General features: G+C 43.3%; 1 protein-coding gene across 9 annotated transcripts in view; it reads left to right on the forward strand.

Annotated features, from left to right (window-relative positions):
- The window catches only part of LOC141121275 (von Willebrand factor A domain-containing protein 5A-like), a 169,088-nt gene that overhangs the window by 59,160 nt on the left and 86,046 nt on the right, over nt 1-23,882 (forward strand). For all 9 annotated transcript variants that reach the window (XM_073611083.1, XM_073611073.1, XM_073611072.1 and 6 more), the window contains exons 7-11: nt 136-305; nt 4,502-4,590; nt 14,449-14,593; nt 16,650-16,729; nt 17,135-17,249. In XM_073611083.1, coding sequence (XP_073467184.1) covers nt 136-305; nt 4,502-4,590; nt 14,449-14,593; nt 16,650-16,729; nt 17,135-17,249 — 599 coding nt within the window. The remainder of the gene's footprint in view (nt 1-135; nt 306-4,501; nt 4,591-14,448; nt 14,594-16,649; nt 16,730-17,134; nt 17,250-23,882) is intronic.

Here is a 23,882-nt window from a genome sequence, read left to right on the forward strand (position 1 = left end):
GGTAATAACAACAATAGTCTGTGGCGGTGGTGAAGGCCGTTAAAATAGTTTAGTGCCATCTGTAAAAGCTTTGTTGTATACGTTTTGTTTCTCAGTCTCTTTGTTACAATCTTATTTTCTCCCTGTGTTCTGTAGGGTCCATTATGGCGGAGTCGGTGGCCATGTTGAGTTTCTACCCGAGTTTTCCAGCTGGACAGGAGCAGTCCAATTGCGGCGAGTTTATTTTCCTTGTGGACCGGTCTGGGAGTATGCAATGTTCAATGAATTCTGAGTCAAATGCCCCTCAGCGGATTCAGAGTGCCAGGGTCAGTAAATTGCCCAAATTGACCATCTAATACAGACAGAATTAAACTGTTTTTCAGGATACTTTTTGTTAATACTAAATAGTTGTACGTTTATGGAAAAGCCACTTACTGTAGCATCAGGCAGGCCATGGGTTGTCCCTTATGCAAGTGCCTTTAGTGCTTAACATTTCCTATGTTGCTTTGTGCAATTTAGCACCTCCAGTGCCGCTAATTCTAGAACCAACACAAGGCATTAACCACTTGAGGACCGAACCTCTTTCTGAGATTTGTTGTTAACAAGTTAAAAACTGTTTTTTTTTGCTAGAAAAATACTTAGAACTCCCAAACATTATATTTTTTTTTTCTAACACCCTAGAGAATAAAATGGCGATCGTTGCAATACTTTCTGTCACACCGTATTTTCGCAGACAACAGTAAAGTCAGCCCATTTTTTTTTATATTGTGAAAGATAATGTTGCGCCGCCTAATGTTAGGTGATGTTTAAAAAATTCTACAGGTTGCATGTTTTGAGTTACAGAGGAGGTCTAGGGATGGAATTGCTATTGCTCTACCGATCATACCTCACATGTGTGGTTTGAACACCGTTTTCATATGTGGGTGCTACTCACGTATGCGTTCGCTTCTGCACACGAGCTTAGCAGGATGGGGCGCGTTTAACATTTTTTTTTATTATTATTATTTATTTTACCTTTTTATTATTTTTACACTGTTCTTTTAAAAAAAAAATGTGTCACTTTAATTCCTATTACAAGGAATGTAAACATCCCTTGTAATAGAAAAAAAGCATGACAGGCCCTCTTAAATATGAGATCTGGGGTCAAAAAGATCTCAGATCTCACATTTACACAAAAATGCAATAAAAAAATGTTTGTCATTTAAAAAAAAAAAAAAAAGGCCCTTTAAGAGCTATGGGCGGAAGTGACTTTTTGATGTCGCTTCCGCCCTGCAATGGTATGGAGACGGGTGGGGGCCATCTTCCCCTCACTCTTCTCCATGCCTAGCAGGAAGAAGGTTCCGATCGCCTCTGCCGCTGCTGACGGCTCCGGTAAGCGGCGGAGGGCCCCTCTCCCACCGCAGATAAAAGTGATCTTGCTGCGAATACAATTGTTTTTATATTGTGAAAGATATTGTTACGCCAAGTAAATTGATACCCAACATGTCACGCTTCAAAATTGCGCCCGCTCGTGGAATGGCGACAAACTTTTACCCCTAAAAATCTCCATAGGCGATGTTTAAAAATTCTACAGGTTGCATGTTTTGAGTTACAGAGGAGGTCTAGGGCTAGAATTATTGCTCTCGCTCTACTGATCGCGGCAATACCACACGTGTGGTTTGAACACCGTTTTCATATGTGGCCGCTACTCACGTATGCGTTCGCTTCTGCACACGAGCTCGTCCGGTTGGGGCGCGTTTAAAAAATTTTTTTTCTTATTTATTTTACTTTTTTTTTTTTTCATTTTACACTGTGCTTTTAAGAAAAAAAATTGTGTCACTTTTATTCCTAATTATAAGGAATGAAAACATCCCTTCTAATAAAAAAAAGCATGACAGGGCCACTTAAATATGAGATCGGGGGTCAAAAAGACCTCAGATCTCATATTTACACTAAAATGCAATTAAAAAAATAAAAAAAATAAATAAAAATTTGGCCCTTTAAGAGCTATCGGCGGAAGTGACGTTTTGACGTTGCTTCCGCCCTGCAATGATATGGAGACGGGTGGGGGCCATCTTCCCCTCACTCGTCTCCATACCAAGCCAGGAGAAGGATATGATTGCCTCCACTGCTACTGAAGGCTCCGGTAAGCGGTGTAGGGCACCTGAGCACGGCGGGCCGATAAAAGTGATCTCGTGGTGAATCCGCTGCACAGACCACTTTTATCAGAAAGCGGACCGCCCGCTAAATAAGAGGATACCAGGGTTATGGCAGCTAGCTGCTGCCATAACAGCGATATTCCTCTTCAAAGTACTGACATAAAACTGCGGCATGTGGTCCGTAAGTGGTTAAAGTGATACTAAAGTCTTTTTCTTTTTTTTTTAATTAACAAACATGTTATACCTACCTGCTCTGTGCAGTGGTTTTGCACAGAGCAGCCCTGATCCTCCTCTTCTCGGGTACCTCTTCAGCACTCCTGGCCCTTCCCTCCTGTCGAGGGCCCCCCACAGCAAGCAGCTTGCTATGGGGGCACCCAAGCTGCAACTCCTTGAGTCCATTCGGATACAGAGCCAGAGCCCAGCCCCACCCCTTCTCTCTCTCCTCATTGGCTCACTGACTTTGACAGCAGCGGGAGCCAATGGCGTTTCGCTGCTGCCTCAGCCAATGAGGGAGAGTCCCGGACAGCCGAGTCTCTCGTGCAACATCACTGGATCATGATGGGGCTCAGGTAAGTATTGGGGGGGCTGCTGCACAGAGAAGGCTTTTTATCTTAATGCATAGAATGCATTAAGATAAAAAACCTTCTGCCTTTACAAGAGCCTTCCTCAGGATGAACCACAATGCTGAAGCCACAAAAGTAAAGCACAGGCCTCACAGTCCATCAGAGGAGCTGAAGGCAAAAGGTGCCGATCTTGGCACTGGTCAGGTGCTTATGTGGCAGCACATGGTCTACCGGATGACTTACTGTATCTTTTAATGAACATACAGTTGTCCTTTAATCTAATTTGCTTTACCTGTGATTGTATCTATTTCTCAGCCTTTAATCTTCTAATAACTGAAAGATAAAATGTCTACAAATGTTAGATTATGATGTATGATTGCATCCCCTAACTGATTCTCCTGTTCACCATTTACTTTCTGCATTCGAGCTGACAAATAGCTCAAACAGCTTAATTTGCAATGCTATCGTTAGCCTTCCTGATCATCAAATAAGGGGACTTTATTTACTTAAAGTGGTTGTAAAGGCACAAGCTTTCTTACCTTCATGCATTCTAAGCATGAAGGTAGAAAACCTTCTGTGTGCAGCAGCCCCCCCCCCCCAATACTTACCTGAGCCCCATCTCAATCCAGTGATGTCCACGGGAGCCTTACCTCTCTGGGGACTTGCACACCTGATTGGCTTTTGGCAGCCAATCAATCACAGCCAGTGAGCCAATCAGGAGACTGAGGGGGTGGGGCCAAGCCCTATGTGAATGGACACAGAGCCGTGGCTTGGAAGCGCACGTGCTTGGGTGCCCCCAGAGAAAGCTGCTTCCTATGTGGGCACCTGGCAGAAGGGAGGGGCCAGGAGTGCTGGCATGGGACTCGAGTAGAGGAGGATCTGGGCTGTTCTTTACAAAACTGCTGCACAGAGCAGATAAGTATAATATGTTTGTTAATTTAGAAAAAAAACCAAGACTTTAATATCGCTTTTAAGTGTTATGTTTAGAGAAGTTAATCAAACCTGGGCTTGATTTCTTACAGTAGAAAATAAGGTGAACCTGTGTGAATTTAAAGCATCCAGTCATAGAAACAGCAATTATCTGTGTTTAAATAGATAACTGGAGGGCACATTAAAATTCCATCAAAATAAATATGGTTCTGATCAGAGCAGACAGGGTGGGAGAAGCAGTCCTCCAACACATTGAGCTGTGAGTGTAAATTTCAGCTAAGTTTCTGACCTATACAATAAGGCCTGTACATACAAACAACTTCCATTCCTAGAGCACGTTCGTGAGTCCAATTTGGTTGTAAGTCCAACAAAGTTAGCCTAGGTACCCAACTGACACAATCGGCCCAATAAATTGCTGTAATAGGTTTATAACACATTTCACACAAATAATACATGGAAAAAACGATAATAAAGATACAGTAGTGTATACAGTAAAGTACACACAGAAGCACAACCACTGGCAGAGGATGCACGCATTTAAATGTATGCTGGAAATGTGGACTAACTCACTCGATTGGACATGCAAACACATGTTCATATCTTTGAAAGTTTGCAACTTGAAGGTTCGTATGTAGGGGACTAACTGTGTTATATAGGGCTATAAACAATGGGCCTTTTTCCAGGAAATCAGGTAAGGAAAACTTGTCTCTGTTAACCTGGCTATTAATCTAAATAGCTGGGTCAAAATCCCGACCCATGTGGCATATCACTGCATATTTTTTGCCCCGAAAAAGTACTGTATGTTCAATATAAAGATATTATATATACTCCTAGTTATATAAAATTAAATACTTTTATATAGTGACCCCATTTATTATCTTTTCCCTGCAGGAGACGCTGGTTCTTCTATTGAAGAGTTTACCTCTTGGATGTTACTTTAATATTTATGGCTTTGGCTCCCATTTTGAGGCTTTCTTCCCGTGAGTATAAAGATTGGGCAGTCTAAGTGAAGCAGTTTTATTCTGAGGTTTGCATCTGTGATTAACCTTATTACAGTATGGGCTCATACTTTCATATGACTGGTGAGTGGCTGTTGGCAATATATCCGCTTAGTGATAATCTCCAACTACTGTGTAGACAGTTTGCTAGTTTTCTTGTCTCAACTCTCGTTTGAGCCTCCTGTCCATCAACATGAGGAGGACCCTTTGGCTAAAATGTTGGGATGCAGAATGAGCATACAAAAAGCGTCTGATTCACATACCCTTTGAGTGACAATGTCTTTTTTTTAGAGTTGTCCTGAAGGCCCTCATCAACCACTTGGAGCAGGAGTACCATCTAACCCAGCAGAAAAAGCCTAGGGCTCAGCCGGGGAAAAGGCTCATATTTTCAACAGAAGAAAAGTTCCTTTTGTTAATCTCAGGCCTCCACCTCCAAAGCCAACTCTAAACCTGGATCCCAGACCATTTGCAAAATCTGTACATGTAAGTCCTCTGAACCCTACAACCCCCCTTTCCAAAGTGGGTGACATCTGCTAGCCTTTGTGGACATTTCGATAGCCAGATAGCATCCCAGATTTGGATAGCATCTCAGATGCTTGGGTGTGGGTGGGGTTTCAATGGGCTACAAGCTAGATTTTCACTCTCGGCTCCTTCCCTGATTCATGTCTTCCAACCTACCTGTGTCACCCCACAGATTAACAGATCTCCTTGGAGCTCCCTGAGATCTTCTGGAGCAACGGGTCATTGCTACAATACCTGTGGCAGAACAGTTTCAGGGGTTCTACTCCAACCTATTCAAACTTCCCAAACCAAGTTTCATCTTGGATGTCAAGCAATAAATGCCGTCATTCATTTTCAAAAATTCTGTATTGCATCCACCAGGTATGCCATAGCCTTCCGCATTCAGGGAGATCCTCTGGCCTCTGTGAACATCAAGGTTCTTGACCTTGCTGTGGATCCCAAATACTTTCAGATTGTTGTTCTGCCTTTCACTCTATCTTGTGTTCCTTAAGTTTTCAGATGCTAGCTCCTGTGCTAGCCTTGCTGCAGAGCATCTCCATTGTGGGATATTTGGATAATCTTCTTTTGGCGGCACAATTGGTGCAAGTTCTGGCTGACAATGTAGTGCAAGCCATCTAGAGCTTGTAGAGATTCAACTGAGTCCTAAACTTTCAGAAGTCAACGTTTGAATCGACTCATTGCTTGGAATAGTTTTTCCTCTCCAGAATAAACGTTAAGCTCTCTATTACCAGACTCGGAATCTTCAGTCCAGGAGTCACTTAACTCCATTTCTGCATGAGAGTTCTTGTGCTGTATGTAGCCTCCTTTGAAGCAGCCTCATTTGGCAAGTTGCACTCCAGATCCCTACAATGTAACACCCTGTCATCGTGGACAGACAGATTTATTTGCCACCAAAGATTGGGTTGTCTCTGGCCTAGTGGCTTAGGAATGCTCTAGAATTGGGGAAGTCCTTCCTTCTAGTTTCATGGAAGATCCTCACAATGGACACAAGCCTATCAGGCTGGGAATGTGCCCTATTGACAGGTGTCCTGTTGAAGCAGGGGACTTGGACGTCTCCCTTTAAATGTACTGGAGGCGTGGGTGATCTGTCTGTCCTTGCAATGCTGGAAATGCCAACTGGAGGGTCAAATGATCAGGATTCAGTTGGACAAAGCTGCAAGAGTGGCAAACATCAATCATCAGGGAGCAACCAGAAGTCTTTCAGGGACAAGAGAGATAGAAATTATTGTGTCCTGGGCAGGACTCCACATTCCAGACCCTTACGCTATGTACATTACAGACCTTGAAAATTGGAAGGCAGACTACCTACGCCAACAGCATCTGGACCCGAAAGTGTTCCTGGACATAAGTCACAGATAGAGAATGGCAGAAGTGGACCTCCTGATCTCTATGTTCAACAACAAATTGTCTTTAGGTACAAGGATCCTCTGGTAAAAGCAGTGGATGCTCTTGTGGCTCTGTGTAATCAATACAATTTCATCTATGCCTTTCTCCACCTGAAACTCTTTCCTCATCTGCTCCCCAGATGACCATTCCAGTGATCCTCATAGCTCTGGACTGGCCTAGGTGGATGTGGTACTCTGGCCCGATCACACTCCTGGCAGATGCTCTGTGGGCTCTTCCAGATCATTGGGGGTCTTCTGTCTCAAGGACTCGTTTTATTACTCTCCCTCATGACTACTGGCTTTAGTGGCATGGTTATTTAAACCCAGGTTCTGAAAGACAGAGACATTTCTCAATTGGTGATCCCCATGAGGCTTAAAACTAGAAAGTCTGCTTCCTGCAAGGTCTATGATTGCCCATGGGAAGACTACTTCACTTGGCAAGAAACGTTCTTCTCAGGGGCGGATCCTGTATTTTCTACAAATGGGCCCAGATCACCATGTAGCCCTGAGTACCATCAAGGGACACATCTTTGTGCTTAAAAGATTAATATCTTCCCATTCTTTTATTAAGTTTATTAAGATCTTCTCTCACGTAGTTTCCCTGTGACTGTGGGATATGAATTTAGTTCACTTTAAAACAAAAATTCTCTTATTTGAACTAAAATAATCCTTTCTGCTACCACACAGGAACCAGCCGATTTTGAGGACCAGAACTTCCAGGATGTTGTGCATTTGTCCCTTCAGTTTATCAGAGATCTCTTTCGATTGCCTGGATGTAGTTTGAGCTGTGCCTGTCTACCTCCCAGCCACTGCTTCCATTAGGAAGACTGACTTTCTCTTTGTCATTCCTGTTGGTCCCCATAAAGGGGAACTTGCTTCCTGTCCCAGGTGGGTCAGCCAGATCTTCATTCAAGATTATATTCTTAAGGATCGGATTCCACCATTATCTGTCAGGGCACACTCTACCAGATCAGTAGGTGCTACTTAGGCTTTTCTGCCACAGGTCACTGTTTCCCAAATTTGAAAGGCTGCCACCTGGTCTTCCGTTCGTGTGTTCTCCAAGTTTTACCAGGTGGATTTTCAGGCCTCGTTTGACGGCAGCTGCTCTTCAAGCTGCAGGCACTCTCTAGTTTTGTAGTTTTAACATGGGTCTATGTGTTGCGTTTTATAAAATATGATTTTTTATATTAATCAGACATAACATTACATGGGACAATAGTGGTTGCTCATGAGTAGATATTTCTCAAACAAATGCTGCTGCACACAATGGGTACGTAGATACCATTGTTGTATTCAAATGAAAGTTTCAACAGTCCATTGTTTCTACAGCTACAGTAAACAGGTATGTTTTCTGTTGTTTGGTAACTATGGTAAACAGCCTGACACATAAAAAGGAGATACAGTTATAAGCTAGTGACACACACATCATCAGGCTTTAAGATGGGAAGCCAATCGTGATACAAGAAACGTGCCTTATCTCAAGGAGAATCGTTGCCAATGGAGATCATGAACATACAGTAACCAAAAGTTAAGTAACCTTTAAGTATATTTGTACTGTTATAGACCATAGGCTGTTCATTTGCTAGGCATTTTGCTTGTTATAGATATCTGTCACTCTTGTATTGTATTCAGGGCCGGTGCTACCACTAGGCAAACTAGGCGGCCTCCTAGGGCACCCTGCTGCCTAGGGCGCGTGGCCACTGGTTTTCCTACTCTCTTCTCTCTGCAGCAAGCAACTAAGTCTCAGCTGTGTCCCGACTCCCGCAGCAAGCAAACATTCATTGATGGACGCTGGTGAGGCTACATTTGATGGGCGCTGGTGAGGCTACATTTGATGGGCGCTGGTGAGGCTACATTTGATGGGCGCTGGTGAGGCTACATTTGATGGGCGCTGGTGAGGCTACATTTGATGAGCACTGGTGAGGCTGCATTTGATGGGTGCTGGTGAGGCTGCATTTGATGGGTGCTGGTGAGGCTGCATTTGATGGGCGCTTCATTAAAAAGGTGGGATTTACATGGGCAGGCAAAAGGAGGCGGAGTCAGCCAGGGGGGGGGGGGCGGCAAAATGAGATTTCGCCTAGGGTGTCAAAAATCCTTGCACCAGCCCTGATTGTATTCCTAATATTGTAATAGTTTTGCATGTACAGCATCTTTGTATAGTAAAAGCACATTTACACACTGCAGAAGCCTCAGCTTCCTTGCTTATACCACAAAGTAACCTTGTTAGATAGACGCAAGCAAAACATTTGGGGGCTCGTCCAGGATCTGTGCTATAATTCAGTTGAAGCAGACCTGTTTTTCTGTAGTGTGTTGTGTAGCTTGTGCTAGGTAAAATGCTGCGTAAGCTGTTTAGGAAAAGCAAGGCTGCAAAGGGTTCTGGTGGCCAGAAGGAAGTGTGCAGCTTACCTATCTGGGCCAGAGACAATGAGTGGGAGCCTCTTGCTAAAGAATTTGTGAAGTATGCTTCTCCCTTGAAGCTGACTTGGGGTGATAAAGTCTCAGATCATTTTGTAGATTTTAGCCTTAAGGTGTTGGATTTAAGTAAAAAAGAGAAGAGGGCAGTGTCCACAGTGAGCTGGTATTTCCTATATGCTATTTATACCAAATTACATAGAAGGGAGAAGGCAGAGATGGAACCCTTTTTGTCTGCTCTGCGCTCTAAGCTAATGAAGTCTGCGCCATTTAATCTCAGGGCTCCATTATTGTCCTTGTTGGGAGGCCTGGGATTAAACAGCAAGATTCATGAAGCCACAACCCCTTTAAGCCAGTTGGGGGAGCTAGAGGAGACTAAAACAAAACCTGTCAAAGCAGTATATGAGGTCAAGGCCAGACAGGAAGAATACAAGCAGAAAAGAACAAAGAAGAAAGGGAATGGGGTAGAGAAGACAGGAGGTGAAGAGAAAACCAGGCTAGTTATTTCTAGAAAAAAAAATTCCTATTAAAGGCAGGAGTACCTAAAGATGAGATAGATGGCATTTCTACTGCAGAAATGCTGAAGAGGTGGAAACATTTAGGGAAAACTCTCAGGGTTAGAAACACTACTCCTAGTGAAGATAACATCAGCCTAGACTTAGAGAAAACAGAACAGACCCCTCCTGTTGGCCCTAAACCAATTCCCAAAACTGAACATGAACCCAAACCCAAATCCCTTTATCCTGGGGAGGAGTTAGAAAGACTCAGAAAAGGGGATCAGGAGGTTCCTTGTCCTTTATGAAGGCAATGTGAGTTTCCTGTAATAGCAGTGAGGACAGTGACAGCAGGAGACCGATGCCCATATGCACCTGTCACTGTATGGGTGGGGGAACTCATCTTCTCCTACACATGTAATGGCTTTAGTCGATAGTGGAGCTGAAGTTACACTTTTGCAAGGAAATCCTTCCCATCATAAAGGAGAATTGATTTATGTAGAAGGTTTGGGAGGGAAAACTAAACCAGCAGTTAGGATACGGGTGAAATTGGCTATTGGCAAGGGATCAGGATTTCTAACAAAAAATGTTTTGGTATCAGAGTTACCCAAAAATATTCTTGGGATGGATGTACTTCAAGGTCAGTCAATTCAGACTGAAAGAGATACATTCACATTCGGGTATCTTGATAAAGCGTATATGGTAAGGGCGGTGAAGGCTGTGGTCAGAGGTCATGCAAAATGGACCCCTGTCTACATTCCTCCACCAGAGAAGCCAGTCTGTCTCAAGCAGTACAGACTTCCTGGAGGCCACAAAGAAATTGGGGAGACTATTCAAGAACTGTTGACAGTAGGGATTCTTAGACCTGCAGTAAGTCCTTTCTGTTTCCAGTAAAGAAACCTGATGGAACATATAGAATGACTGTGGATTACAGAGGTCTAAACAAAGTGGCACCTTCATTGAAGTCAGCTGTACCAGATATGATCTCAATTGTTGAGAAAATTGCTAAAGATGCAGGAGAATATCATGCTGTGATAGACCTGGCTAATGCTTTCTTTTCGATTTTGATAGACCCAGAGTGTCAGGAACAGTTTGCTATGATGTGGGACGGCCGCCAGTACACTTTCACTGTGCTTCCTGAAGACTATGTTCATGTTCCAACGATTTGTCATGGACTGATTGCCCGAGATTTAAGTACCCTGAGTTTAAAAGTCACTGTGTTTCACTACATTGATGACATCATGATCTCTGGAACAAAAGAAGATATAACTGAAGCACTGCACCTGCTGATACATCACATGGAGAACAGAGGGTAGGCTATTGACAAAGTCCAAGGACCTGCCACAGAAGTGAAATTCCTGGGAATGATGTGGACTGGGTCGCAGAGGAAAATTCCAGAGACAGTTGTGCAAACTATCCAGGCTCTTTTGCCCCCTACTACCAAAGAGGAGGCACAGAAGTTCATTTCATTGCAGTTGTAGGGTTCTGGAGATTGTTCATCCCACATCTTGGACTGATTCTGAGGCCTATATATAATGTCACCAGAAAAAAGACTGAGTTCTCACGGGGTTCAGAGCAGCGGACTGCATTCCTGGCTGCATCAGGGATTAGGACCCATGCGACAAGAAGTACCATTTCAGCTGGATGTAGTGGAGCTGAATGGTACATATCTTGGAGTCTATGGCACCCAAATGAAAAGAAAGGACTGAGAGCAATACCCATTGGATTTTGGTCCAAACAACTGACAGTGTCATAGAAGAGATACACACCCCTAGAGAAATACCTGCTAGGGGCCTACATAGCACTTCAACATGTAGAGACCATTACAGGAAAGGACACAGTCACCATCCATCCTGCATTGCCAATAGCAGGATGGGTGAGAGATAATGGACTGACCACTAGGGCAGCTGTAGCCCAGAACCAGACACTGATGAAATGGAAGTGGTACCTTCAAGAAAGAGGGGGTATTGCAGCTGGGGATGTTAGAGACATTTCAAAACAGTTGGCAGGGCTAGTTAATTTTACCAGCATCCGGCCATTAGAAGAAAATCCTGTGCTGCAGTCATCCCCCATTCAAGAGGCTCCACCCTTTGAGTCTGTCAGAAGACATGAAAGAGTCAACGTGGTTCACCGATGGTTCATCCATCGGTGAATGGACAGCAGCAGCCTACAACCCAAGTACAGACACAGTCCTGCAGGAGACCGGAATTGGAGGGTCCAGTAAGTATGCAGAGTTGAAAGCTGTAGTGATGACTCTTCAGGGGGATCCTTCTTCCCATGTCACTATCTACACTGACAGCTGGGAGTTTTTTAAAGGACTGACAACTTGGATGCCCACATGGAAGTCCAATGAATGGATGATTCATGGAAAGGTGGCATGGGGAGGCAAGGAAGTCTGGGACTACATCTGGAAGAAAGCTCACTTCTGCACCATAAAAGTGGGGCATGTTGATGCACGTGTCCCTAGTCCCAGACTTTGAGAACTATAACAGAGTTGCAAATGAAATCACGAAAGTGAAGGCAGTTGTGCCAATTGATCCTGTCTTGATAAACTTGGCCAACTGGGCCCACAAGCAATCTAGACATTTGGGGCAGAAAGCAACATATGAATGGGCAAAGCAGAGAGGATTGCCTATATCCATGGACATGATAAAGACTGTAATAGGGAACTGTACAGTGTGTGGAGAAGTGCGACAATGGCCATTGCAAAAGTGCTCCACCGGGTCGATTAAGAGGGGTGAGAGGCTTGCAGAGATCTGGCAGATTGACTTCATCGGTCCCCTGCCCCAGGGAAACAATGGACTGAGATATTGTTGCACTGCAGTGGACACCTATTCAGGACTTATGCTTGTTCATCCTTGCAAACGTGCAGATCAAGCCACAACGCTTCAACTGCTCCAGAAACTTGTCATTGCTTATGGTTGTCCCAAATGAGTCCAAAGTGATAATGGCTCACACTTCACCGGATCAACAGTACAGCAGTGGGCCAAAGATTCTGGAGTGTACTGGTTGTGCCACATCCCATACCATCCACAGGCAGCTGGTTTGATTGAAAGATACAACGGGCTATTGAAGGACCGCACACCTACACACAAACTTACACCCACACATACACTAAGGGGGTGGGATCGGGTACTCACACAGGCAGTCATGTTGTTAAATTCTAGGCCAATAGCCAAAAGCACACCATATGAGAGGATGGTAGGAGCTGGGGCACAGATTCCACAGCTGGAGTGCAGAGTTCAGTATTTATGTAAGGTTCCTGAAAGAACAGGGCTTAACAGATACCATGTTACTGCTTCCCATGACAAAGAAACCAAGAGTGACGTATCTGAAGCTGAAGCCTTTCTAGGAATGAGATGGAATCTGGCAGGAAGGATTGAAGTTATATTTGCATTAGCAGATGAGCTTCAAGACAGTGGCTGGAACTCTGACTGGTTAGTGGATACTTCTCAGCAAGAGTGGAAAGTGAAGCTACATAACATGAAACCTTCCAAAATAAACATCAGTGATCTTCTGGGAAATATCAGTATATTTCCTCTTTTCCCTATTGATATTCTTTGGGAGGGTCAGAAGTAGGTACGGGCAGGGGGCAAAGTGTTAGTCAGATATCCAGGCAAGAAGCCATTTAGAGGAGAGATTGTAGCTGAAGGACATGGATCTACTCTTTATGTATTATTAGAAGGAACAGATAATCCGCTTTGTTTTCCACTCCACAGGCTGTCTCCGATTTGATCCATAGGAAGACCAGAGAAAAGTGGTTACATGATGGAAAGAATGACGGAAGATCTCAAGAGCTGTGGAGAGCAAGGCCTTTGATGTATTACAAGCCTGGACTTGTTTCTAAAGAACTTTAGAATGGACTTTCTAATGAACTTTTTAGTTAAAGACTGAAACGCCTTCTCAATGACAGAAATATGGGAGATGTTCAAGGAAAATAAATGTTTAGAATGAGTTTTCTTAGTAATGAAGTGATTTTCTGTATGGAGTCTGAAAGGAAAAAAAAAAATCTAGGGCGGAATGTGTTGCGTTTGTTAAAATATGATTTTTTATAATAATCAGACATAACATTACATGGGACAATAGTGGTTGCTCATGAGTTGATATTTCTCAAACAAATGCTGCTGCACACAATGGGTACGTAGATACCATTGTTGTATTCAAATGAAAGTTTTAACAGTCCATTGTTTCTACAGTTACAGTAAACAGGTGTGTTTTTTGTTGTTTGGTAACTATGGTAAACAGCCTGACACATAAAAGGAGATTCAGGCATAAGCTAGTGACACACACATCATCATGCTTTAAGATCTGAAGCCACTCATGATACAAGAAACGTGCCTGGTCTCAAGGAGAATCGTTGCCAATGGAGATCACGAACATACAGTAACCAAGAGTTAAGTAACCTTTAAGTGTATTTGTACTGTTATAGACCATAGGCTGTTCATTTGCTAGGCATTTTACTTGTTATAGATATCTGTCAGTCTTGTATTGTATTCCTAATATTGTAATAGTTTTGCATGTACAGCATCTTTGTATAGTAAAAGCACATTTACACACTGCAGAAGTCTCAGCTTCCTTGCTTATACCACAAAGTAACCTTGCTAGATAGACGCAAGCAAAACAGTCTACTAGTGTTTTTTGCTGTTGACCACCCCTCAATTGGGCTGCTTTTGGACTTCCCGACAGTTTCTGAATTCTTGTGTCCCTCAATGAATGAGAAAGAAAATGGGATTTTTGTACTTGCCCTAAAATCCAGTTCTTGGAATTTGCTGAGGGACACAGGTCCACTCTGTTTCTTTGGTCACGCTGTCAGTACTGCTTTTTCAACAACATTAAGAGAGTAGGAGGTTATACTGGGCTGGCCTACATTTTTTTTGTTTACCCATGTCTAATTTCTCCTGTAGTCAGCAGGATAACCCAATTGCACCTAAATTCCTGTGTCCCTCAACAAACTTCAAGAAATGTGTTTTTATAATAAGTAAAAAATTGTATAACTGTATAATATGACCTTGTTAAATGTTTCCCAGGGAGAGTGTGGAGTACACACAGCAGTCTATGGAGGAGGCGGTGAAGAAGGTGAATGTAATGGATGCCAGATTTGGAGGAACAGAAATTCTCCAACCTCTAAAGAAGATCTACCAAACAGCCGGGAGAGCTGAGCACCCCCGGCAGGTCAGAGAGGCTATATAACATTTGGTAGACTAGCTGCTATTCAGTGTTTAAATGTGAAAGAGGAGAGTTTCTTGGGTCATGGGGTTACAGAGCTTATTAACATATGTATGACTTTGAATTTTGCCTGAAGTTCTCATATAGTCGTGACAATTTGGGAATTTTGTAGCTCATTGGTAGTGCCAAACCGTGAGTTTGCTCCATGCCAGATGCTCTCTATGCAGCTCTACTGCTCAACTTAGTCATTTTGATCTCTCTGAACAAACACATCCAGTGCTTGCGCACGCCTGTTGTACCTAAGCTCTGTGCCTTTACTACAGCATCCCAGCTGCTCTATCTCTCCCAGATTGTCTCTCTCAGGCTCATGCCTCAATCTGTCTTGTGTTTGGACAGTATGGTGCAACGTGCACCTCTCACAGCTCCCTTGCATTCACTGACCCCCTCGAGAGTGTGGGGCACTCACCTCTACTTATGATTCTAAGATGAATGCAGCACACAACTGCATCATTAGTGTGCCTGCTTCCAAGAAAACCTGGCCCAGACTACCATATATTGTATAGCAAAACAGTAAATTAAAGTTTAACCGCTTGCCTACAATGGGGAATGTCTTAATTTTTCACATAAATGTTAAAAACTGCAATTTTTTTGCCAGAAAATTACTTAGAACCCCCAAACTTTATATATTTTCTGAAAGAAGAGGCCTTGGAGAATAAAGTGGTGGCTGTTGTAATTTTTTTGTGTAACACGATATTTGCGCAGCCATTTATCAAACGCAAATTTTTAGGAAAAGATACACTTGAATGAATTTTAGTGCACACAAACACAACACAATACCCTGCTTTTTTGTAAAATATAAAAGATGATGTTGCGTCGAGTAAATAGATACCAAACATGTCAAGATTTAAAATTGCATATGCCTCCTGGATAGGCAACATACTACAGTACCTAAAATTGTCCATAGACAACAAATTAAGTTATCAATTTAAAGTTAAACGTGAGCTATGCTGCTAGAATTATTGCTCCCACTATGTTCTCAGTAATACATTATGTGTGGCCCAATCACCGTTTACATATACATGCCCAACCTACAGGAGCGTTTGAATTTGAGCGTGAGCATAGGGGTAATTTATATATTTTGTTTTAATTTACATTTTTCTTTTTTCATTTAACTTTATTGAGGTGAACACATCTCTTGTGATAGCTCTGGGCAGTGACAAGTACTCCTTATGGCCTCTTATGGCCTCCATAGGGGTGATTTATTTATTTTGTTTTAATTTACATTTTTCTTTTTTCATTTAACTTTATTGCTATCACAAGAGGGGAACACATCCTTTGTGATAGCTCTGGGCAGTGACAAGTACTCCTTATGGCCTCTTATGGCCTCCAAGGCAGCTGATCAAACACAGACCTGTTTGATTAGTTGTTTCCTTGGCTGTATCAGCCAGGGAGTGACAGCTCTGATAAAAGAACACACAGGGGACGCAAACACCTAGTGCATTACCCAAGGTTTATTAAAGGAAACTAAATAGCCAAATTAATACTCACAAACAACAGAAGTACAATGCAAGACACTCTTTGATGGTCAATCAACGTGGCGATGGATGACCAAACTTGGCGATGTCGGCAGACTAACTCATTTTGGGGACCCATCTCCTTCCTCCGAGTGATGGCTCTGAAACCAGAAGTGATTAAATTCTCTTTTGCTTCTGGCTTCATTTGTCAAAGAGGAGATCAGGGAACAGAGGTCCTGGACTCCAGAGGCGGCTGGCAGTGGTGGGAGGGGGCCTCCTCCAAGCGCTGTAAAAGTGATCAAGGAGCTGTAAAGCCCTTCTGATCACGTTCACAGGAATGCCAATCACCGTCTCAAAAAAAAAAAAAATGGTACCAGAACCATAGCTGCAGCCATTTATACAATGTATGTACACTGGGCAGCAAGCTGTTAAACTGTGTTGATATCCTCTGTTGTTCTATTAATACTTGCAGCATGCTGGATCCAGTGTGGTTTGTTCAGCTTTGCCTCATTCTGTTGTATCTGATCCCTTCTCTGTCCTCTCTTCAGCTTTTTGTCTTCACGGACGGAGAAGTTGGGAACACAAAGCAAGTGATCAACAAAGTTCAGAGAAATTCTAAAAAACACCGGTAATTATAAATATTCCACCCTTCTATGTAGGATGAAAATCTGCCCACTGCATCCTGCCCCTCGGTATAATAATATGGAGTCCAATCATCCTCCACCACCTGCCTTTTTAAAAATGGCCTGAGAATTCTGCCATCTGCTAGCGAGACAGAGGACCATTCTGGCAGGCACACTCCGAGCCTACCTATGCACGCACACACTCTGCTACTAGCCCAGCACTATAATAGGTTGCCTCACTGGCCAATAGAAATGTGCAAAAGGCAGAAAGGGACAGGCTAGCTTCAGGACCATCAGGAAGTGCCAAATCTTTGCTTATCAAAATGGCCTGATGCTAGAGAGCTTTCAGTTGTTATTGTCCTGTACAGCCGATAACAAGGACTTATTAAAACTTAATTTGATCTTTGCAGGTGTTTTACATTTGGGATCGGTGAAGGAGCCTCCACATCCCTTATTAAAGGCATGGCCCGGGCAGGAAGTGGAACCTTTGAGTTTATCACTGGAAAAGACCGCATGCAACCAAAGGTATAAGTATACTGGAGACAGTGTATGCTTCTAGAACACAAAAATGAGAATAAATCTTCCAAATGCAGAAAATGGATAACTTGAAAGCTTAAAGCATTTGTTAACCCCCCCCCCCAAAAAAAAACAGATCCTGTTCCTGTAAAGCATGTTATAAAGCACAGTGCTTGTGCTGTGTCATTTGACCCTCTGTATCACCTAAAAACCATGTCTGATCCTACCTCACTATACCCTCCCCTCTGCAAACAGACCACGATCATAATGGCTGCTAAACCCTGATATCGTGGTCTTTTCGCGTGATTCTGTCATCTGCAGCCTGCTATCTGCAGCTCTCCCTGTGTCTTTGTCCTCTGTCCTCTGTCCTCCTCCCCCTCCCCTCCCCTTCCCCTGCTTGTACCAGACCCCTCCCCCGCTCCTCTTGTTTTTGCTATGAAGTCTTCTTATCCCCTCTGTGCCTTAATAACACATGTCCCTGTGCCTGTTTAATGTAGAAAAATCTGCCGATCTGTACCTTGTATGAGCTGGGCTCCAGATGCTCAGCTGATTGTCGGATCTCTCTTTCCTTTCTCCCCCTCCTCCCCGGGTGACGTTAGTGGGACGGCTCGGCCCGGCCCACTGCAGCTGTGAGCCTGAGAGCGAAGGAGGAGAGGAATCAGCTGTGCACCCGGAGCGGAGTTTATATTGGTACTGATCGGCAGATTTTTTTCAGAACGCAGGCACAGGGACACATCTTATTAAGGTACAGAGGGGATAAGAAGATTTCATAGAAGTGGGTTAACAACCCCTTTAACCACTTGACAACTGGGCACTTAAACCCCCCCCGTGACCAGACCAATTTTCAGCTTTCAGCGCTCTCACACTTTGAATGTCAATTACTCAGTCATACAATACTGTACCCAAATGAATTTTTTGTCCTTTTTTTCATACAAATAGAGATTTATTTTGGTGGTATTTGATCACCTCTGGGTTTTTTATTTTTTGCGCTATAAATGAAAAAAGACCGAAAATTTTGAAAAAAAACGCATTTTTGTTTCTGTGATAAAATTTTGCAAATTAGTAATTTTTTTTTCATAAATTTTGGCCACAATTTATACTGCTACATATCTTTGGTAAAAATAACCCAAATTAGTGGATATTATTTGGTCTTTGTGAAAGTTATAGTGTCTACAAGATGTGGTGCAAATCATAAAAAATTGATCACACCTGACGTACTGGTGGCCTATCTCATTTCTTGCGACCCAAACAAGCCAGGAAAGTACAAATACCCCCCCAAATGACCCCTTTTTTGAAAGTAGACATTCCAAGGTATTTAGTAAGAGGCATGGGGAGGTTTTTGATGTTGTCATTTTTTTCCCACAATTCTTTGCAAAATGAAGATTTTTTTTTTTTTCCCCACAAAATTGTCATTGTAATAGGTAATTTCTCTCACATGGCATGTGTATACCACAGATGACACCCCAAAATACATTCTGCTACTCCTCCTGAGTATTACGATACCACATGTGTGGGACTTTTTTCACAGCCTGGCCACATACAGAGTCCCAACATGCAGGGAGCACCATCACGTGTTCTAGGAGCATAAATTACACATCTAATTTGTTGACTACCTATTACACTTTTGAAGGCCCTGGAGAACCAGGACAATGACATGTGACACTGATGACAAATGGCACTGATACGTGGCACTGATGACAGATGGCACTGATACGTGGCACTGACACTGATGTGGCACTGATGACAGATGGCACTAATACATGGCACCGATGACAGGTGGCACTAATACGTGGCACTGATGACAGATGACACTAATACGTGGCACTGATGACAGATGGCACTAATACATGGCACTGACAGATGGCACTAATATGTGGCACTGATGACAGATGGCACTAATACGTGGCACTGATGACAGATGGCACTAATACATGGCACTGATGACAGATGGCACTAATACATGGCACTGATGACAGATGGCACTAATACATGGCACTGACAGATGGCACTAATACGTGGCACTGATGACACGTGACACTGATGAGAGATGGCACTAATATGTGGCACTGATGACACGTGGCGCTGATGACAAATGGCACTGATGACAGATGGCACTAATATGTGGCACTGATGACACGTGGCACTGATGACAGATGGCACTAATAGGTGGCACTGGTGACAGATGGCACTAATACATGGCACTGATGACACTGATGACAGACGGCACTGATACGTGGCACTGATGACAGATGGCACTGATACGTGGCACTGATGACACGTGACACTGATGACAGATGGCACTATGTGGCACTGATGACAGATGGCACTTATACGTGGCACTGGGGACAGATGGCAGTGGGGACAGATGGCACTGGGGACAGATGGCAGGGACATAACAGCAGGGACAGATGGCAGGACAGATGGCAGGGGCAGATGGCAGGGGCAGATGGCAGGGGCAGATAACAGTGCTGACACTTTTTTTTCGTTTTTTTTTTTTTTCTGTTTACTTACCGCCGCAGCGGTTCGCTCTCCCTCCTCACACGCTGTCTCTGTGTGAGGAGGGAGAGCCGGCGATAAGAGAGGATCTCATATGTTTACATATGAGATCCTCCCTCATTGGCAGAGCGATCACACTGTAAACGGCCGCTGTCATTGGCCATTTATGGCGATCTGTGACTGGCTGTGTCCGAGGGACACGGCCAGCACAAAACTTCCCCGACCGCGGGAGTACGCAACGTGGAAGTGAACAGGAGGACATCCAGGGACGCCCTCCCGGCAATTGGAGTCCGCGCTGTAGCCGTCTTTCGGCTATATCGCGGACGCCTAGTGGTTAAAGTGATTGTAAACATATTTTTTCTTTAAAATAACAAACATGTTATACTTACCTGCTCTGTGCAAAAGTTTTGCACTGAGCAGTCCCGATCCTCTTCCCAGGTCCTCCACCCGCTCCTTCCTCACTGGCTGTGATTGACAGCAGCAGGAGCCAATAGTTCCCACTGCTGTCTCTAATCCAATGAGAAGGGAGAGAGCAGACAGAGTCTTTGCTCTTGTGCACATTGCTGGATCGAGATCAGGCTGTGGGGGGGGGCAAATTTTTTTTGCCCCCCACATAGAACTGTATAAAAAGTTTGGGACAATGTAGAGGGTGAGGAGTAGGGAAAAATTGGAAATAGGGCTTGGACTTTTTAGGCACAGTCAATACATAAAAAATACAAAAATATAATTTTATTGAATATATAGCATATAAAAATTACATAGTCTAAAAACTCCACATTGATAGTACATTGTATACAGTATAAAGCAATACCGCTACTGTAGGAACTAAATATAACTTGTCCCAGGACAGGATAATGAATAAAAATTCAATCCATATATTGTCTATGTCCGGAAGTGTGGTTCAGAAACAGGTGAGCGGTCTGATGAGGATAGATAAGCGCTGCTCTACATGTTGCGCGATTTGTGAACACTTCTTCAGGAGCATGTACAAAAACTCATAATGTGGAGGGAGAATACATAATTAAAAGAACAGCACGGTAAAGCCAAAACGGGCAAAGGGCTTCATAGTAGAATGGTAGCGACGCAGACACACGTAATTAAAATCTATACCAAAATTGGCCAAGCAGGTACACACTGGTAAATATATGTAATAAAGGCAATAGGTTGAACCAGTAAACTCAGAAGAAGATTGTAGTAGTAGGAGATATCAGGGGTTAATACAATGAATGCCAGCTGGATTCCCTCCACATTACGAGTTTTTGTACATGCTCCTGAAGAAGCGTTCACAAAATGCGCAACATGTAGAGCAGCGCTTATCTATCCTCATCAGACCGCTCACCTGTTTCTGAACCACACTTCTGGAAATACACAATATATGGATTGAATTTTTATTCATTATCCTGTCCTGGTGCAAGTTATATTTGGTTCCTACAGTAGTGGTATTGCTTTTTACTGTACACACTGTACTATCAATGTGGAGTTTTTAGACTATGTCATTTTTATACGCTATATATTTAATACAATTATATTTTTGTATTTTTTATGTGTTGACTGTGCCTAAACAGTCCAAGCCCTATTTCCAATTTTTTCATATATAAAATTCTTTAGGGCGTGACACTTTGCTATTGGTTTTTTATCCACAGTACCACTCAGTGATTTAAAAGGAGGTATTTTTTTCATTTGAGGAGTAGAGAAAAGCGAGTCTGCCCGGGTTCAATTTGAGAAGGGTTTATTGAATCCTGCTTAGTCTTAAAATTCAGACTTGGCAGGGACGTCTATGAGAGGGGAATCTTGTTAGTTCTGAGCATGTTTATTGTTAATAAAAGTGCAGGGGGGGCTGAGCACTACTATGGTAGAAATGTACCAGTGCAAAAAAAAAAAAAAAAAAGATTTTAAAAAATAATGTACCCTGGGGAGAGAGTCTTTTCATGAGGCTTCGAGGGCAACGTTTAAAACACATAAATCCTTTAAGCACTTACAGATCAGAAGGTTTTCCTGCTTAATGACCAGGCCATTTTTTGCTATACAGCACTGCGTCACTTTAACTGATAATTGCGACGCTGTACCCCAAAAAAATTGACGTCTTATTTTTACACCACAAATAGAGCTTTCTTTTGGTGGTATTTGATTAGCTCTGCGGTTTTTACTTTTTGCGCTGTAAACAAAAAAAAGCGACAATTTTGAAAAAAAACAAACAATTTTTTTACTTTTTGCTATAATAAAAATTCCCAAAAATGTTTGTAAAAAACAAATTTGTTCATCAGTTTAGGCCAATATGTATTTTTCTACATATTTTTGGTAAAAAATTGCAATAAACGTATATTGATTGGTTTGCGCAAGTAATGCCAGTGACCTGCGATTTTTAGCGGTACTGCGACATTGTGGAGGACAGGTTGGACACTCTTGACACATTTTTGGGACCATTGACATTTATACTGCGATCAGTGCTATAAAAATGCACTGATTACTGTGTAAATGTCACTGGCAGAGAAGGGGTTAACACCAGGGGGCAATAAAGGGGTTAACTCTGTTCCCTAGTTAGTGTTTCTTACTGTATGGAGATGGGATTGACTGGGGGGAGGAGACATATCGCTGTTCCTACTTAGTAGGAACAAACACTATGTCTCCTCTCCCCTGACAGAACAGGGATTTGTGTGTTTACACATACAAATACCCGTTCTAGCTCCCGTTCCCTCAATTGCGGGTGGCCGGCGGCAAACGTGCCCGCCGGCCATGAGCATCGGGTCCCCCGCAGTGCCACAGGGCGCGCGCCTCTGGCGGCTCTTAACCACTTGACGACCGCAGCACGACGATATACGTCGGCAGAGCGGCATGGGCAGGAAAAAGGGCGTACATTTACGTCCTTGCCTTCCCGCGGGTGGGGGGTCCGAACGGACCCCCCCGGTGCCAGCGGCGGACGCCTTTGGTCTGGCAGCGATCAGAGATGAGGGGGAGGCCATCCGATCGTGGCCCCCCCCTCGCGATCGCTCCCAGCCAATGGGATTCTTCCCCTGCCTCTGTGTAGTACACAGAGGCAGGGGATGTGATGCCATCTCTCCTCGGCTCGGCAGTTTCCGTTCCGGCGCCGAGGAGAGAAGACCAAACACACACACACAGTAGAACTTGCCAGGCACACATTACACCCCCCTTTACCCCCCGATCACCCCTCCCCCCTGTCACATCGACACCAAGCAGTTTTTTTTTTTGATTAGTGCATGGTGTCAGTTTGTGACAGTTACTGTGTTAGGGCAGTTAGGGTTAGCCCCCTTTAGGTCTAGGGTACCCCCCTAACCCCCCCTAATAAAGTTTTAACCCCTTGATCACCCCTGTCGCCAGTGTCACTAAGCGATCATTTTTCTGATCGCTGTATTAGTGTCACTGGTGACGCTAGTTAGGGAAGTAAATATTTTGATTTGCTGTCAGCGTTTTATAGCGACAGGGACCCCCATATACTATCTAATAAATGTTTTAACCCCTTGATTGCCCCCTAGTTAACCCTTTCACCACTGATCACCGTATAACCGTTACGGGTGGCGCTGGTTAGTTAGTTTATCCCTTTCATGACTAAGCCTATTTTTGAAATTTGGTGTTTACAAGTTAAAATCCGTATTTTTTGCTAGAAAATTACTTAGAGTTCCCAAACATTATATATATTTTTTTAGCAGAGAATCTAGAGAATAAAATGGCGATTGTTGCAATATTTTTTATCACACGGTATTTGTGCAGCGGTGTTTTAAACGCAAATTTTTGGAAAAGGGACACTTTCATGAATTTTAAAAAATCCTAACAGTAAAGTTATCCATATTTTTTTGTATAATGTGAAAGATGATGTTACGCCGAGTAAATAGATACCAAACATGTCACCCTTTATAATTGCACGCACTCGTGGAATGGCGACAAACTACGGTACCTATGAATTTCCATAGGCGACGCTTTAAAAATTTTTTACGGTTACCAGGTTTGAGTTACAGAGGAGGTCTAGGGCTAGAATTATTGCTCTCGCTCTGACGATTGCGGCGATACCTCACATGTGTGATTTGAACACCGTTTACATATGCGGGCGCGACTTCCGTATGCGTTTTCTTCGCTGCGCGAGCTCGCGGGGACAGGGGCACTTTAAAAAAATTTTTTTTTTTTTATTTATTT

Source organism: Aquarana catesbeiana, linkage group LG01 (assembly GCF_042186555.1).
Source record: "Aquarana catesbeiana isolate 2022-GZ linkage group LG01, ASM4218655v1, whole genome shotgun sequence".
Classification (NCBI taxonomy): domain Eukaryota; kingdom Metazoa; phylum Chordata; class Amphibia; order Anura; family Ranidae; genus Aquarana; species Aquarana catesbeiana.